General features: G+C 43.2%; 1 protein-coding gene across 3 annotated transcripts in view; it reads right to left on the bottom strand.

The window, feature by feature from the left end:
• CPNE9 (copine family member 9) overlaps positions 1–14,802 on the bottom strand; it is a 259,965-nt gene that overhangs the window by 19,732 nt on the left and 225,431 nt on the right. For all 3 annotated transcript variants that reach the window (XR_012247796.1, XM_073644796.1, XM_073644797.1), the window contains 3 exons: positions 11,840–11,881; positions 11,397–11,472; positions 2,195–2,248 (listed from right to left, as the gene is read on the bottom strand). Coding sequence is in view for 2 of the 3 variants with exons in the window: in XM_073644796.1 (XP_073500897.1) it covers positions 2,195–2,248; positions 11,397–11,472; positions 11,840–11,881 (172 nt within the window). In the remaining variant the exon portion in view is untranslated. The remainder of the gene's footprint in view (positions 1–2,194; positions 2,249–11,396; positions 11,473–11,839; positions 11,882–14,802) is intronic.

Genomic DNA, 14,802 nt, shown 5'->3' with positions numbered 1-14,802 from the left:
GGTACTGTACCAGGGAGACATCAGGTGGGCCCAGCAGGTACTGTACCGGGGAGACATCGGGTGGGCCCAGCGGGTACTGTACCGTGGAGACATCGGGTGGGCCCAGCGGGTACTGTACCGGGGAGACATCAGGTGGGCCCAGCAGGTACTGTACCGGGGAGACATCGGGTGGGCCCAGCGGGTACTGTACCGGGGAGACATCGGGTGGGCCCAGCGGGTACTGTACCGGGGAGATATCAGGTGGCTGCAGTGGGTACTGTACCGGGGAGACATCGGGTGGGCCCAGCGGGTACTGTACTGGGGAGACCTCGGGTGGGCCCGGTGGATACTAGTCCAGGTAAACCTTGTGTGGGCCCAGCGGGTACTCTACCGGAAAGACCTATGGTGGACCCAGCGGGTACTGTACCGGGGAGACCTCGGGTGAGCCCAGCGGGTACTGTACCGGGGAGATATCAGGTGGCTGCAGTGGGTACTGTACCGGGGAGACCTCGGGTGGGCCCAGCGGGTACTGTACTGGGGAGACTTCGGGTGGGCCCGGTGGATACTAGTCCAGGGAAACCTTGTGTGGGCCCAGCGGGTACTGTACCGGAAAGACCTAGGGTGGACCCAGCGGGTACTGTACCGGGGAGACATCGGGTTGGCCTAGCGGGTACTGTACCGGGGAGACATTGGGTGGGCCCAGCGGGTATTGTACCGGGGAGACATCGGGTGGGCCCAGCGGGTACTGTACCGGGGAGATATCAGGTGGCTGCAGTGGGTACTGTACCGGGGAGACATCGGGTGGGCCCAGCGGGTACTGTACTGGGGAGACCTCGGGTGGGCCCGGTGGATACTAGTCCAGGGAAACCTTGTGTGGGCCCAGCGGGTACTCTACCGGAAAGACCTAGGGTGGACCCAGCGGGTACTGTACCGGGGAGACCTCGGGTGAGCCCAGCGGGTACTGTACCGGGCAGACATCGGGTGAGCCCAGCGGGTACTGTAGCGGGGAGACATCGGGTGGGCCCAGCGGGTACTGTACCGGGGAGACATTGGGTGGGCCCAGCGGGTATTGTACCGGGGAGACATCGGGTGGGCCCAGCGGGTACTGTACCAGGGAGACCTCGGGTGGGCCCAGCGGGTACTGTACTGGGGAGACTTCGGGTGGGCCCGGTGGATACTAGTCCAGGGAAACCTTGTGTGGGCCCAGCGGGTACTGTACCGGAAAGACCTAGGGTGGACCCAGCGGGTACTGTACCAGGGAGACATCGGGTTGGCCTAGCGGGTACTGTACCGGGGAGACATTGGGTGGGCCCAGCGGGTATTGTACCGGGGAGACATCGGGTGGGCCCAGCGGGTACTGTACCAGGGAGACATCGGGTGGGCCCAGTGGGTACTGTACCAGGGAGACCTCGGGCCCAGCAGGTTCTGATGTGATAATGGGGTGCAAACACAGCAAACCCTATAAGCAGAGTGCTGCCTTTTCACTTTATCAATTCTCTACCATCCAGAGATTGCTGTGACGTGTAGTTCATAATGACGTCGTCACAGTGTCCTGTGGTCGTTCCTCGATGGCACAGCAGCCATCGGTGACTCCAGCTCAGCTACAATGTCTGTTTGGAGTCTACAGTCGTCATAAAGACTCCACATATTGTAGGGAAATGGACCCCCATAAGTAGAGGAAAGTCCTGGAGACCTGATTAAAGGGGGTTCTGGGAAAGGACAGGTTGAGCAACAAGATTTGCAGGACCCGGGTCCAGCGGCCATGTTGGTAGTCTACGGGAAACTTCCTCTTACCTGCCCATCCCCGACACCTTTTTTGACTAGCAGACTTGGCAACGGTGATGTTGCATCGGGCTCACTAATCAGAAGTGGCACTGGAGGAGGGGGTACCGACCCGACCACTGGACCTGGGTTTTGCAAATACCTTCATGCACTGCGCCATATATCTGGTGCTGCAGGACCAGGCACAGTCACAGGAAGGAGTGTCGCTCCGCGCCAATCTCATATCCCAGACCCTCTACATTTTGGGGTTTGCCCCCCTTTTTTCAGTTTGTCTTAGGGCTGTGGGTCATTTTGTAAATCTGGCCCCCGCCTCCTCCCCGCAGCAGACGGCAAACAAGCCTGGTGCAAGCTCACAGCATGGAAGACACATTGTAACGTCCTTCGTAAAGGTAATGACCCCCTTATAGCCATTGGGGCTACTGGAAGTTCTCACCGTTCCGGAGTTGATGTATTTCTTCTTTTTGCACTTCTTTTTTGGATTTAGCACCTATGGAGAGAGGAATGACACATGAAGGAGGCCCCTCCTGCGACTGTCAGCGGCCGCCATTCATCTTCATTAGCTCGGAGAGGCGAGCGTTCATCACAGAGAAGGATCCTGATAGACCTCGGACCCGCAGTCACAATTACCGTGACACATGTAGAACATCGGGGGGAAAGCGGAGAAAAATGGCTGCGGCGGATGAGATATCCACAGCTAATTCTGTATATTGCTGAAAAGGCGCGAGACACAACACAAGGATCAGTATACATGGAGCATCGAATGTATCAGCGCTCATATTGCTCCAGTATATGTCACATCCATATAGACCCAACCGAAAGGACAGGAGGAAAGGGATGGAGAGAGATGGACGGTCCTAAGGTGGATCACTACAGTGCAATGAATACGGGGTGTGCGACCAACCCATATTCATAAGGTACATACTATACTGTAAGGGTATGTCCATCTATAAATACAGGATATTAAAGAATACAAGCACTTAGTACATACTGATCCTGAGTTATGTCCTGTATTATGCTCCAGAGCTGCACTCACTATTCTGCTGGTGATTAGTACAGTATCAGTAATGTAATGTATGTACACAGTGACTGAACCAGCAGAATAGTGAGTGCAGCTCTGGAGTATAATACAGGATGTAACTCAGGATCAGTAATGTAATGTATGTACACAGTGACTCCACCAGCAGAATAGTGAGTGCAGCTCTGGAGTATAATACAGGATGTAACTCAGGATCAGTAATGTAATGTATATACACAGTGACTGCACCAGCAGAATAGTGAGTGCAGCTCTGGAGTATAATACAGGATGTAACTCAGGATCAGTACAGGATCAGTAATGTAATGTATGTACACAGTGACTGCACCAGCAGAATAGTGAGTGCAGCTCTGGAGTATAATACAGGATGTAACTCAGGATCAGTACAGGATCAGTAATGTAATGTATGTACACAGTGACTGCACCAGCAGAATAGTGAGTGCAGCTCTGGAGTATAATACAGGATGTAACTCAGGATCAGTACAGGATCAGTAATGTAATGCATGTACACAGTGACTGTACCAGCAGAATAGTGAGTGCAGCTCTGGGGTATAATACAGGATGTAACTCAGGATCAGTAATGTAATGTATGTACACAGTGACTGTACCAGCGGAATAGTGAGTGCAGCTCTGGGGTATAATACAGGATGTAACTCAGGATCAGTACAGGATAAGTAATGTAATGTATGTACACAGTGACTGCACCAGCAGAATAGTGAGTGCAGCTCTGGAGCATAATACAGGATGTAACTCAGGATCAGTCATGTAATGTATGTACATAGGGACTGCAAAAGCAGAATAGTGAGTGCCGCTCTGGAGGATAATACAGGATGTAACTCAGGATCAGTAATGTAATGTATGTACACAGTGACTGCACCAGCAGAATAGTGAGTGCAGCTCTGGAGAATAATACAGGATGCAACTCAGGATCAGTAATGTAATGTATGTACACAGTGACTGCACCAGCAGAATAGTGAGTGCAGCTCTGGAGTATAATACAGGATGTAACTCTGGATCAGTAATGTAATGTATGTACACAGTGACTCCACCAGCAGAATAGTGAGTGCAGCTCTGGAGCATAATACAGGATGTAACTCAGGATCAGTCATGTAATGTATGTACATAGGGACTGCAAAAGCAGAATAGTGAGTGCCGCTCTGGAGGATAATACAGGATGTAACTCAGGATCAGTAATGTAATGTATGTACACAGTGACTGAACCAGCAGAATAGTGAGTGCAGCTCTGGAGAATAATACAGGATGCAACTCAGGATCAGTAATGTAATGTATGTACACAGTGACTGCACCAGCAGAATAGTGAGTGCAGCTCTGGAGTATAATACAGGATGTAACTCAGGATCAGTACAGGATCAGTAATGTAATGTATGTACACAGTGACTGCACCAGCAGAATAGTGAGTGCGGCTCTGGAGTATAATACAGGATGTAACTCAGGATCAGTAATGTAATGTATGTACACAGTGACTCCACCAGCAGAATAGTGAGTGCAGCTCTGGAGCATAATACAGGATGTAACTCAGGATCAGTCATGTAATGTATGTACATAGGGACTGCAAAAGCAGAATAGTGAGTGCCGCTCTGGAGGATAATACAGGATGTAACTCAGGATCAGTAATGTAATGTATGTACACAGTGACTGCACCAGCAGAATAGTGAGTGCAGCTCTGGAGAATAATACAGGATGCAACTCAGGATCAGTAATGTAATGTATGTACACAGTGACTGCACCAGCAGAATAGTGAGTGCAGCTCTGGAGTATAATACAGGATGTAACTCAGGATCAGTAATGTAATGTATGTACACAGTGACTGCACCAGCAGAATAGTGAGTGCAGCTCTGGAGTATAAGGTAGGATAATATTTTATGTATAACTGTGCACATACATGGACATACCCTGTTCCTAGACAAGCTGCAATCTAATCAATGGACAGTTGCAAGCCAGCAGACAGTGGGAGACCCCTTCAGCTAGTCGGCATTACTCTGTGTATTGGATGGATGAGCCGGAGGACTGAATTCTCCCTGTATTCGCTCCAGTATCTGTGTATCAGGAGCGCGCAGTGTATCGGGCTGCGGGGATGAGATGGGATAATACGTTTAGCCTCAGTGCACAGACTCCTGTACTGACGGAAAATAATGAGATACCGCACTGATTAATCCCTTCATCTTTCACTTTGCTCAGATTAAACCTTCAGATAATGCTTTCATCAGTATCCGGGCCGCGTCCCTAGTGTCAATAACACGATCAATGTCATCAGCTCTCACGTGTCTTCAATAGAAAGTTACCCACCAGATGGGAAATGTACATACATATAAATGTGCAACAGAGTGCAGGCAGGATCCCTCCAGCAGGGGGTGCAATTCCACTTTATAGGGTATTAATAAATGATTCTGCCTGTAACCACCACTAGAGGGAGCTCTCCGCACACAATGTTATAATGGAGCTCTATGTAGAAACAGTACGCAGTCAGCTCCCCCTAGTGGTGGCTGCAGGCAGCCATGATTTTATTATTTTCACTTTTCGTGTACGCAGCTCCAAGCATGATAAAGGTGTAATAAAAATCAGCAAATCATTTTGTATTGTTACAAAAAAATAATAAATTGGAATAATATAAAAAAAAATAATTCAGATATAATAACAGTTACCCTCGATCCTAGGGCCCACTCTTATGGTTTAGGAAGCTGAGATATTGGGAGCTGTATGCTGTGGCCTGTGCACTGTACAACTGTTTATCTGAGTAATGGAGCAGGTGAGCTGTGACATCCTCTATTGTGAATGGTGAATCCTGTGTTATCTACTATATATAGAGGTGTTATCAGTCATTGTACAGGAGGAGGAGGAGGTGAGCTGTGACATCCTCTATTGTGAATGGTGGATCCTGTGTTATCTACTGTATATAGAGGTGTTATCAGTCATTGTACAGGAGGAGGAGGAGGTGAGCTGTGACATCCTCTATTGTGAATGGTGTATCCTGTGTTATCTACTGTATATAGAGGTGTTATCAGTCATTGTACAGGAGGAGGAGGTGAGCTGTGACATCACCTACTGTGAATGGTGGATACTGTGTTATCTACTGTATATAGAGGTATTATCAGTCATTGTACAGGAGGAGGAGGAGGAGGAGGTGAGCTGTGACATCACCTATTGTGAATGGTGGATCCTGTGTTATCTACTGTATATAGAGGTGTTATCAGTCATTGTACAGGAGGAGGAGGATGTGAGCTGTGACTTCACCTATTGTGATTGGTGGATCCTGTGTTATCTACTGTGTATAGAGGTGTTATCAGTCATTGTACAGGAAGAGGAGGTGAGCTGTGACATCACCTATTGTGAATGGTGGATCCTGTGTTATCTCCTGTATATAGAGGTGTTATCAGTCACTGTACAGGAGGAGGAGGAGGAGGTGAGCTGTGACATCACCTATTGTGAATGGTGGATCCTGTGTTATCTCCTGTATATAGAGGTGTTATCAGTCACTGTACAGGAGGAGGAGGAGGTGAGCTGTGACATCACCTATCATGAATGCTGGATCCTGTGTTATCAGCTGTGTATGGAGGTGTTATCAGCTGTGTATAGAGGTGTTATCAGCTGTGTATAGAGGTGTTATCAGCTGTGTATAGAGGTGTTATCAGCTGTGTATAGGGGTGTTATCAGCTGTGTATAGAGGTGTTATCAGCTGTGTATAGGGGTGTTATCAGCTGTGTATAGAGGTGTTATCAGCTGTGTATAGAGGTGTTATCAGCTGTGTATAGAGGTGTTATCAGCTGTGTATAGGGGTGTTATCAGCTGTGTATAGGGGTGTTATCAGCTGTGTATAGAGGTGTTATCAGCTGTGTATAGAGGTGTTATCAGCTGTGTATAGAGGTGTTATCAGCTGTGTATAGAGGTGTTATCAGCTGTGTATAGGGGTGTTATCAGCTGTGTATAGAGGTGTTATCAGCTGTGTATAGAGGTGTTATCAGCTGTGTATAGGGGTGTTATCAGCTGTGTATAGAGGTGTTATCAGCTGTGTATAGGGGTGTTATCAGCTGTGTATAGGGGTGTTATCAGCTGTGTATAGAGGTGTTATCAGCTGTGTATAGGGGTGTTATCAGCTGTGTATAGGGGTGTTATCAGCTGTGTATAGGGGTGTTATCAGCTGTGTATAGGGGTGTTATCAGCTGTGTATAGAGGTGTTATCAGCTGTGTATGGAGGTGTTATCAGCTGTGTATAGAGGTGTTATCAGCTGTGTATAGAGGTGTTATCAGCTGTGTATAGAGGTGTTATCAGCTGTGTATAGAGGTGTTATCAGCTGTGTATAGAGGTGTTATCAGCTGTGTATAGGGGTGTTATCAGCTGTGTATAGAGGTGTTATCAGCTGTGTATAGAGGTGTTATCAGCTGTGTATGGAGGTGTTATCAGCTGTGTATAGAGGTGTTATCAGCTGTGTATAGAGGTGTTATCAGCTGTGTATAGAGGTGTTATCAGCTGTGTATGGAGGTGTTATCAGCTGTGTATGGAGGTGTTATCAGCTGTGTATAGGGGTGTTATCAGCTGTGTATGGAGGTGTTATCAGCTGTGTATAGAGGTGTTATCAGCTGTGTATAGGGGTGTTATCAGCTGTGTATAGAGGTGTTATCAGCTGTGTATAGGGGTGTTATCAGCTGTGTATAGAGGTGTTATCAGCTGTGTATAGAGGTGTTATCAGCTGTGTATAGGGGTGTTATCAGCTGTGTATAGAGGTGTTATCAGCTGTGTATAGGGGTGTTATCAGCTGTGTATAGAGGTGTTATCAGCTGTGTATAGAGGTGTTATCAGCTGTGTATAGAGGTGTTATCAGCTGTGTATGGAGGTGTTATCAGCTGTGTATAGAGGTGTTATCAGCTGTGTATGGAGGTGTTATCAGCTGTGTATAGAGGTGTTATCAGCTGTGTATAGAGGTGTTATCAGCTGTGTATAGAGGTGTTATCAGCTGTGTATGGAGGTGTTATCAGCTGTGTATAGAGGTGTTATCAGCTGTGTATAGAGGTGTTATCAGCTGTGTATGGAGGTGTTATCAGCTGTGTATAGGGGTGTTATCAGTTGTGTATAGAGGTGTTATCAGCTGTGTATGGAGGTGTTATCAGCTGTGTATAGGGGTGTTATCAGCTGTGTATAGAGGTGTTATCAGCTGTGTATAGGGGTGTTATCAGTTGTGTATAGAGGTGTTATCAGCTGTGTATAGAGGTGTTATCAGCTGTGTATGGAGGTGTTATCAGCTGTGTATAGGGGTGTTATCAGCTGTGTATAGAGGTGTTATCAGCTGTGTATAGGGGTGTTATCAGCTGTGTATAGAGGTGTTATCAGCTGTGTATAGGGGTGTTATCAGCTGTGTATAGAGGTGTTATCAGCTGTGTATAGAGGTGTTATCAGCTGTGTATGGAGGTGTTATCAGCTGTGTATAGGGGTGTTATCAGCTGTGTATAGAGGTGTTATCAGCTGTGTATAGAGGTGTTATCAGCTGTGTATAGAGGTGTTATCAGCTGTGTATGGAGGTGTTATCAGCTGTGTATAGGGGTGTTATCAGCTGTGTATAGAGGTGTTATCATCTGTGTATAGAGGTGTTATCAGCTGTGTATGGAGGTGTTATCAGCTGTGTATAGAGGTGTTATCAGCTGTGTATGGAGGTGTTATCAGCTGTGTATAGGGGTGTTATCAGCTGTGTATAGAGGTGTTATCAGCTGTGTATAGGGGTGTTATCAGCTGTGTATAGGGGTGTTATCAGCTGTGTATAGAGGTGTTATCAGCTGTGTATGGAGGTGTTATCAGCTGTGTATAGGGGTGTTATCAGCTGTGTATAGAGGTGTTATCAGCTGTGTATAGAGGTGTTATCAGCTGTGTATAGAGGTGTTATCAGCTGTGTATAGGGGTGTTATCAGCTGTGTATAGAGGTGTTATCAGCTGTGTATAGAGGTGTTATCAGCTGTGTATAGAGGTGTTATCAGCTGTGTATAGGGGTGTTATCAGCTGTGTATAGAGGTGTTATCAGCTGTGTATAGAGGTGTTATCAGCTGTGTATAGAGGTGTTATCAGCTGTGTATAGGGGTGTTATCAGCTGTGTATGGAGGTGTTATCAGCTGTGTATGGAGGTGTTATCAGCTGTGTATGGAGGTGTTATCAGCTGTGTATAGAGGTGTTATCAGCTGTGTATAGGGGTGTTATCAGCTGTGTATGGAGGTGTTATCAGCTGTGTATAGAGGTGTTATCAGCTGTGTATAGGGGTGTTATCAGCTGTGTATAGAGGTGTTATCAGCTGTGTATAGGGGTGTTATCAGCTGTGTATAGAGGTGTTATCAGCTGTGTATAGAGGTGTTATCAGCTGTGTATGGAGGTGTTATCAGCTGTGTATAGAGGTGTTATCAGCTGTGTATGGAGGTGTTATCAGCTGTGTATAGAGGTGTTATCAGCTGTGTATAGAGGTGTTATCAGCTGTGTATAGAGGTGTTATCAGCTGTGTATAGGGGTGTTATCAGCTGTGTATAGAGGTGTTATCAGCTGTGTATAGAGGTGTTATCAGCTGTGTATAGAGGTGTTATCAGCTGTGTATAGGGGTGTTATCAGCTGTGTATAGAGGTGTTATCAGCTGTGTATAGGGGTGTTATCAGCTGTGTATGGAGGTGTTATCAGCTGTGTATAGGGGTGTTATCAGCTGTGTATAGAGGTGTTATCAGCTGTGTATAGGGGTGTTATCAGCTGTGTATAGAGGTGTTATCAGCTGTGTATAGGGGTGTTATCAGCTGTGTATGGAGGTGTTATCAGCTGTGTATAGAGGTGTTATCAGCTGTGTATAGAGGTGTTATCAGCTGTGTATGGAGGTGTTATCAGCTGTGTATAGAGGTGTTATCAGCTGTGTATAGGGGTGTTATCAGCTGTGTATAGAGGTGTTATCAGCTGTGTATGGAGGTGTTATCAGCTGTGTATGGAGGTGTTATCAGCTGTGTATAGGGGTGTTATCAGCTGTGTATAGGGGTGTTATCAGCTGTGTATAGAGGTGTTATCAGCTGTGTATAGAGGTGTTATCAGCTGTGTATAGAGGTGTTATCAGCTGTGTATAGAGGTGTTATCAGCTGTGTATAGGGGTGTTATCAGCTGTGTATGGAGGTGTTATCAGCTGTGTATGGAGGTGTTATCAGCTGTGTATAGGGGTGTTATCAGCTGTGTATAGAGGTGTTATCAGCTGTGTATGGAGGTGTTATCAGCTGTGTATAGGGGTGTTATCAGCTGTGTATAGAGGTGTTATCAGCTGTGTATGGAGGTGTTATCAGCTGTGTATAGAGGTGTTATCAGCTGTGTATAGAGGTGTTATCAGCTGTGTATAGAGGTGTTATCAGCTGTGTATAGAGGTGTTATCAGCTGTGTATAGAGGTGTTATCAGCTGTGTATGGAGGTGTTATCAGCTGTGTATAGAGGTGTTATCAGCTGTGTATGGAGGTGTTATCAGCTGTGTATAGGGGTGTTATCAGCTGTGTATAGAGGTGTTATCAGCTGTGTATGGAGGTGTTATCAGCTGTGTATAGGGGTGTTATCAGCTGTGTATAGAGGTGTTATCAGCTGTGTATGGAGGTGTTATCAGCTGTGTATAGAGGTGTTATCAGCTGTGTATAGAGGTGTTATCAGCTGTGTATAGAGGTGTTATCAGCTGTGTATAGAGGTGTTATCAGCTGTGTATGGAGGTGTTATCAGCTGTGTATAGGGGTGTTATCAGCTGTGTATAGAGGTGTTATCAGCTGTGTATAGGGGTGTTATCAGCTGTGTATAGAGGTGTTATCAGCTGTGTATAGAGGTGTTATCAGCTGTGTATAGAGGTGTTATCAGCTGTGTATAGGGGTGTTATCAGCTGTGTATAGAGGTGTTATCAGCTGTGTATGGAGGTGTCATCAGCTGTGTATGGAGGTGTTATCAGCTGTGTATAGGGGTGTTATCAGCTGTGTATAGAGGTGTTATCAGCTGTGTATAGGGGTGTTATCAGCTGTGTATAGAGGTGTTATCAGCTGTGTATAGGGGTGTTATCAGCTGTGTATAGAGGTGTTATCAGCTGTGTATAGAGGTGTTATCAGCTGTGTATAGAGGTGTTATCAGCTGTGTATAGGGGTGTTATCAGCTGTGTATAGAGGTGTTATCAGCTGTGTATGGAGGTGTCATCAGCTGTGTATGGAGGTGTTATCAGCTGTGTATAGGGGTGTTATCAGCTGTGTATAGAGGTGTTATCAGCTGTGTATAGGGGTGTTATCAGCTGTGTATAGAGGTGTTATCAGCTGTGTATAGGGGTGTTATCAGCTGTGTATAGAGGTGTTATCAGCTGTGTATAGAGGTGTTATCAGCTGTGTATAGAGGTGTTACCTTCCATTGTAATCCTGTCTGGGATGATGATCAGATTGCTGTACATATTTTTTAGCAGAACATGTAGCAAAAAGTCTCTGATCACCGGTTATAAATCTGCTGCCCGGCCGCCCTAAAAATAGCTGATGTCCTGAAGTAATCTGAGATGTGAAGTACCTAAGACTTCCGCAGCCGTGAACGACGTGACTCATAAGGTGACGTTTCCTAAGGACGCGGATCTCTCACCTCATAGACACTGAACTGGCTCTGTCCTCTGGATAACTCTCTGTAACTTGTAGTAAATTCCCCGATGAAATCATGGCTGAAAAATAACAATAGAGAAAAGTTATCTTTTCATGTATCTGCACATTGTAAGGGATTTTATTGGAAACAGCGCCACACTGGTCTATGGGCTGAGCCTGGTACTGCGATTCGGCCTCATTAAAGTGAACTATCAGCTGTTTCATCCTACTCGAACCAGGGGTGACATGTAATTTAGACAGACTCCCTTGTTACAAAAAAAAAAAAAACATTTTAAACAATTTATCTAAAAAAAAAGTTAAAAAAGAAAAAAAAAACGACACACACGGAGAAAACAGCCTGGTCAGAATCCTGGAGTCAATTATGAAGTTTTTGGGGAACATCCCTTTAATTATTCAAAAAGTTGTAACTCCTATTAGACGGCATACCTTCCTCCCCTGTCCCAGTCGTACACGTCCACTTTCACCGTCCTGCAAACACAGAGGAAGGGATCCAATTAATTAACTAATTAATTATCTATAAATGCACATGTAGTCCAGGTATCCAAAATGCACCAGTGTCACCATATTACGGGGGGCCCGGCTGATCATTATAATGGTGGATGTGACGAAGCCGCGGCTGGAGAGATGGGAACACGTGCAGGATACAGGAGGCGGCAGGGGACAGCGTGGGAACGGTCAGCTGCTATTTTCAGCGTCTCTTCCCTGACAACTGACTCACAGGAGGGAAGTCTCCCACCGTGTAACATCTCGCTGCTCCGGCCATACCCAGAGAGTGCGGCTAACAGAACCTGCGAAGATAGTCACCATATCTCACTGTGTCCTACTGTATATACTGCACATACACATTCATATCAATACACACAATACATATATACACACATACACATTCCTATCAATACACACAATACATATATACACACATACACAGTCATATCAATACACACAATACATATATACACACATACACAGTCATATCAATACACACAATACATATATACACACATACACAGTCATATCAATACACACAATACATATATACACACATACACAGTCATATAAATACACACAATACATATATACACACATACACAGTCATATCAATACACACAATACATATATACACACATACACAGTCATATCAATACACACAATACATATATACACACATACACAGTCATATCAATACACACAATACATATATACACACATACACAGTCATATCAATACCCACAATACATATATACACACATACACAGTCATATCAATACACACAATACATATATACACACATACAGTCATATCAATACACACAATACATATATACACAATACATACACATTCCTATAAATACAGACAATACATATATACACAATACATACACAGTCATATCAATACACACAATACATATATACACACATACACAGTCATATCAATACACACAATACATATATACACACATACACAGTCATATCAATACACACAATACATATATACACACATACACAGTCATATCAATACACACAATACATATATACACACATACACAGTCATATAAATACACACAATACATATATACACACATACACAGTCATATCAATACACACAATACATATATACACACATACACAGTCATATCAATACACACAATACATATATACACACATACACAGTCATATCAATACACACAATACATATATACACACATACACAGTCATATAAATACACACAATACATATATACACACATACACAGTCATATCAATACACACAATACATATATACACACATACACAGTCATATCAATACACACAATACATATATACACACATACACAGTCATATCAATACACACAATACATATATACACACATACACAGTCATATCAATACCCACAATACATATATACACACATACACAGTCATATCAATACACACAATACATATATACACACATACAGTCATATCAATACACACAATACATATATACACAATACATACACATTCCTATAAATACAGACAATACATATATACACAATACATACACAGTCATACCAATACACACAATACATATATACACACATACACAGTCATATCAATACACACAATACATATATACACACATACACAGTCATATCAATACACACAATACATATATACACACATACACAGTCATATCAATACACACAATACATATATACACACATACACAGTCATATCAATACACACAATACATATATACACACATACACAGTCATATCAATACACACAATACATATATACACACATACACAGTCATATCAATACACACAATACATATATACACACATACACAGTCATATCAATACACACAATACATATATACACACATACACATTCCTATAAATACACACAATACATATATACACACATACACAGTCATATCAATACACACAATACATATATACACACATACACAGTCATATCAATACACACAATACATATATACACACATACACAGTCATATCAATACACACAATACATATATACACACATACACAGTCATATCAATACACACAATACATATATACACACATACACAGTCATATCAATACACACAATACATATATACACAATACATACACATTCCTATAAATACAGACAATACATATATACACAATACATAGACAGTCATATCAATACACACAATACATATATACACACATACACAGTCATATCAATACACACAATACATATATACACACATACACAGTCATATCAATACACACAATACATATATACACACATACACAGTCATATCAATACACACAATACATATATACACAATACATACACATTCCTATCAATACACACAATACATATATACACATACACAATCATATCAATACACACAATACATATATACACACATACACAGTCATATCAATACACACAATACATATATACACATACACAGTCATATCAATACACACAATACATATATACACACACATACACATTCATATAAATACACACAATACATATATACACACATACACAGTCATATCAATACACACAATACATATATACACACATACACAGTCATATAAATACACACAATACATATATACACAATACATACACAGTCATATAAATACACACAATACATATATACACACATACACATTCATATAAATACACACAATACATATATACACACATACACATTCCTATAAATACACACAATACATATATACACACATACACAGTCATATCAATACACACAATACATATATACACAATACATACACATTCCTATAAATACAGACAATACATATATACACAATACATACACAGTCATATAAATACACACAATACATATATACACACATACACATTCCTATAAATACACACAA

The sequence above is a fragment of the Phyllobates terribilis genome, unplaced genomic scaffold, assembly GCF_046119375.1.
Source record: "Phyllobates terribilis strain yellow unplaced genomic scaffold, ASM4611937v1 Scaffold_8__6_contigs__length_399053987, whole genome shotgun sequence".
Taxonomy (NCBI): Eukaryota; Metazoa; Chordata; class Amphibia; order Anura; family Dendrobatidae; genus Phyllobates; species Phyllobates terribilis.
The sequence above is the reverse complement of the archived record's forward strand: the minus strand, read 5'-3'. Positions and strand labels throughout refer to the sequence as shown.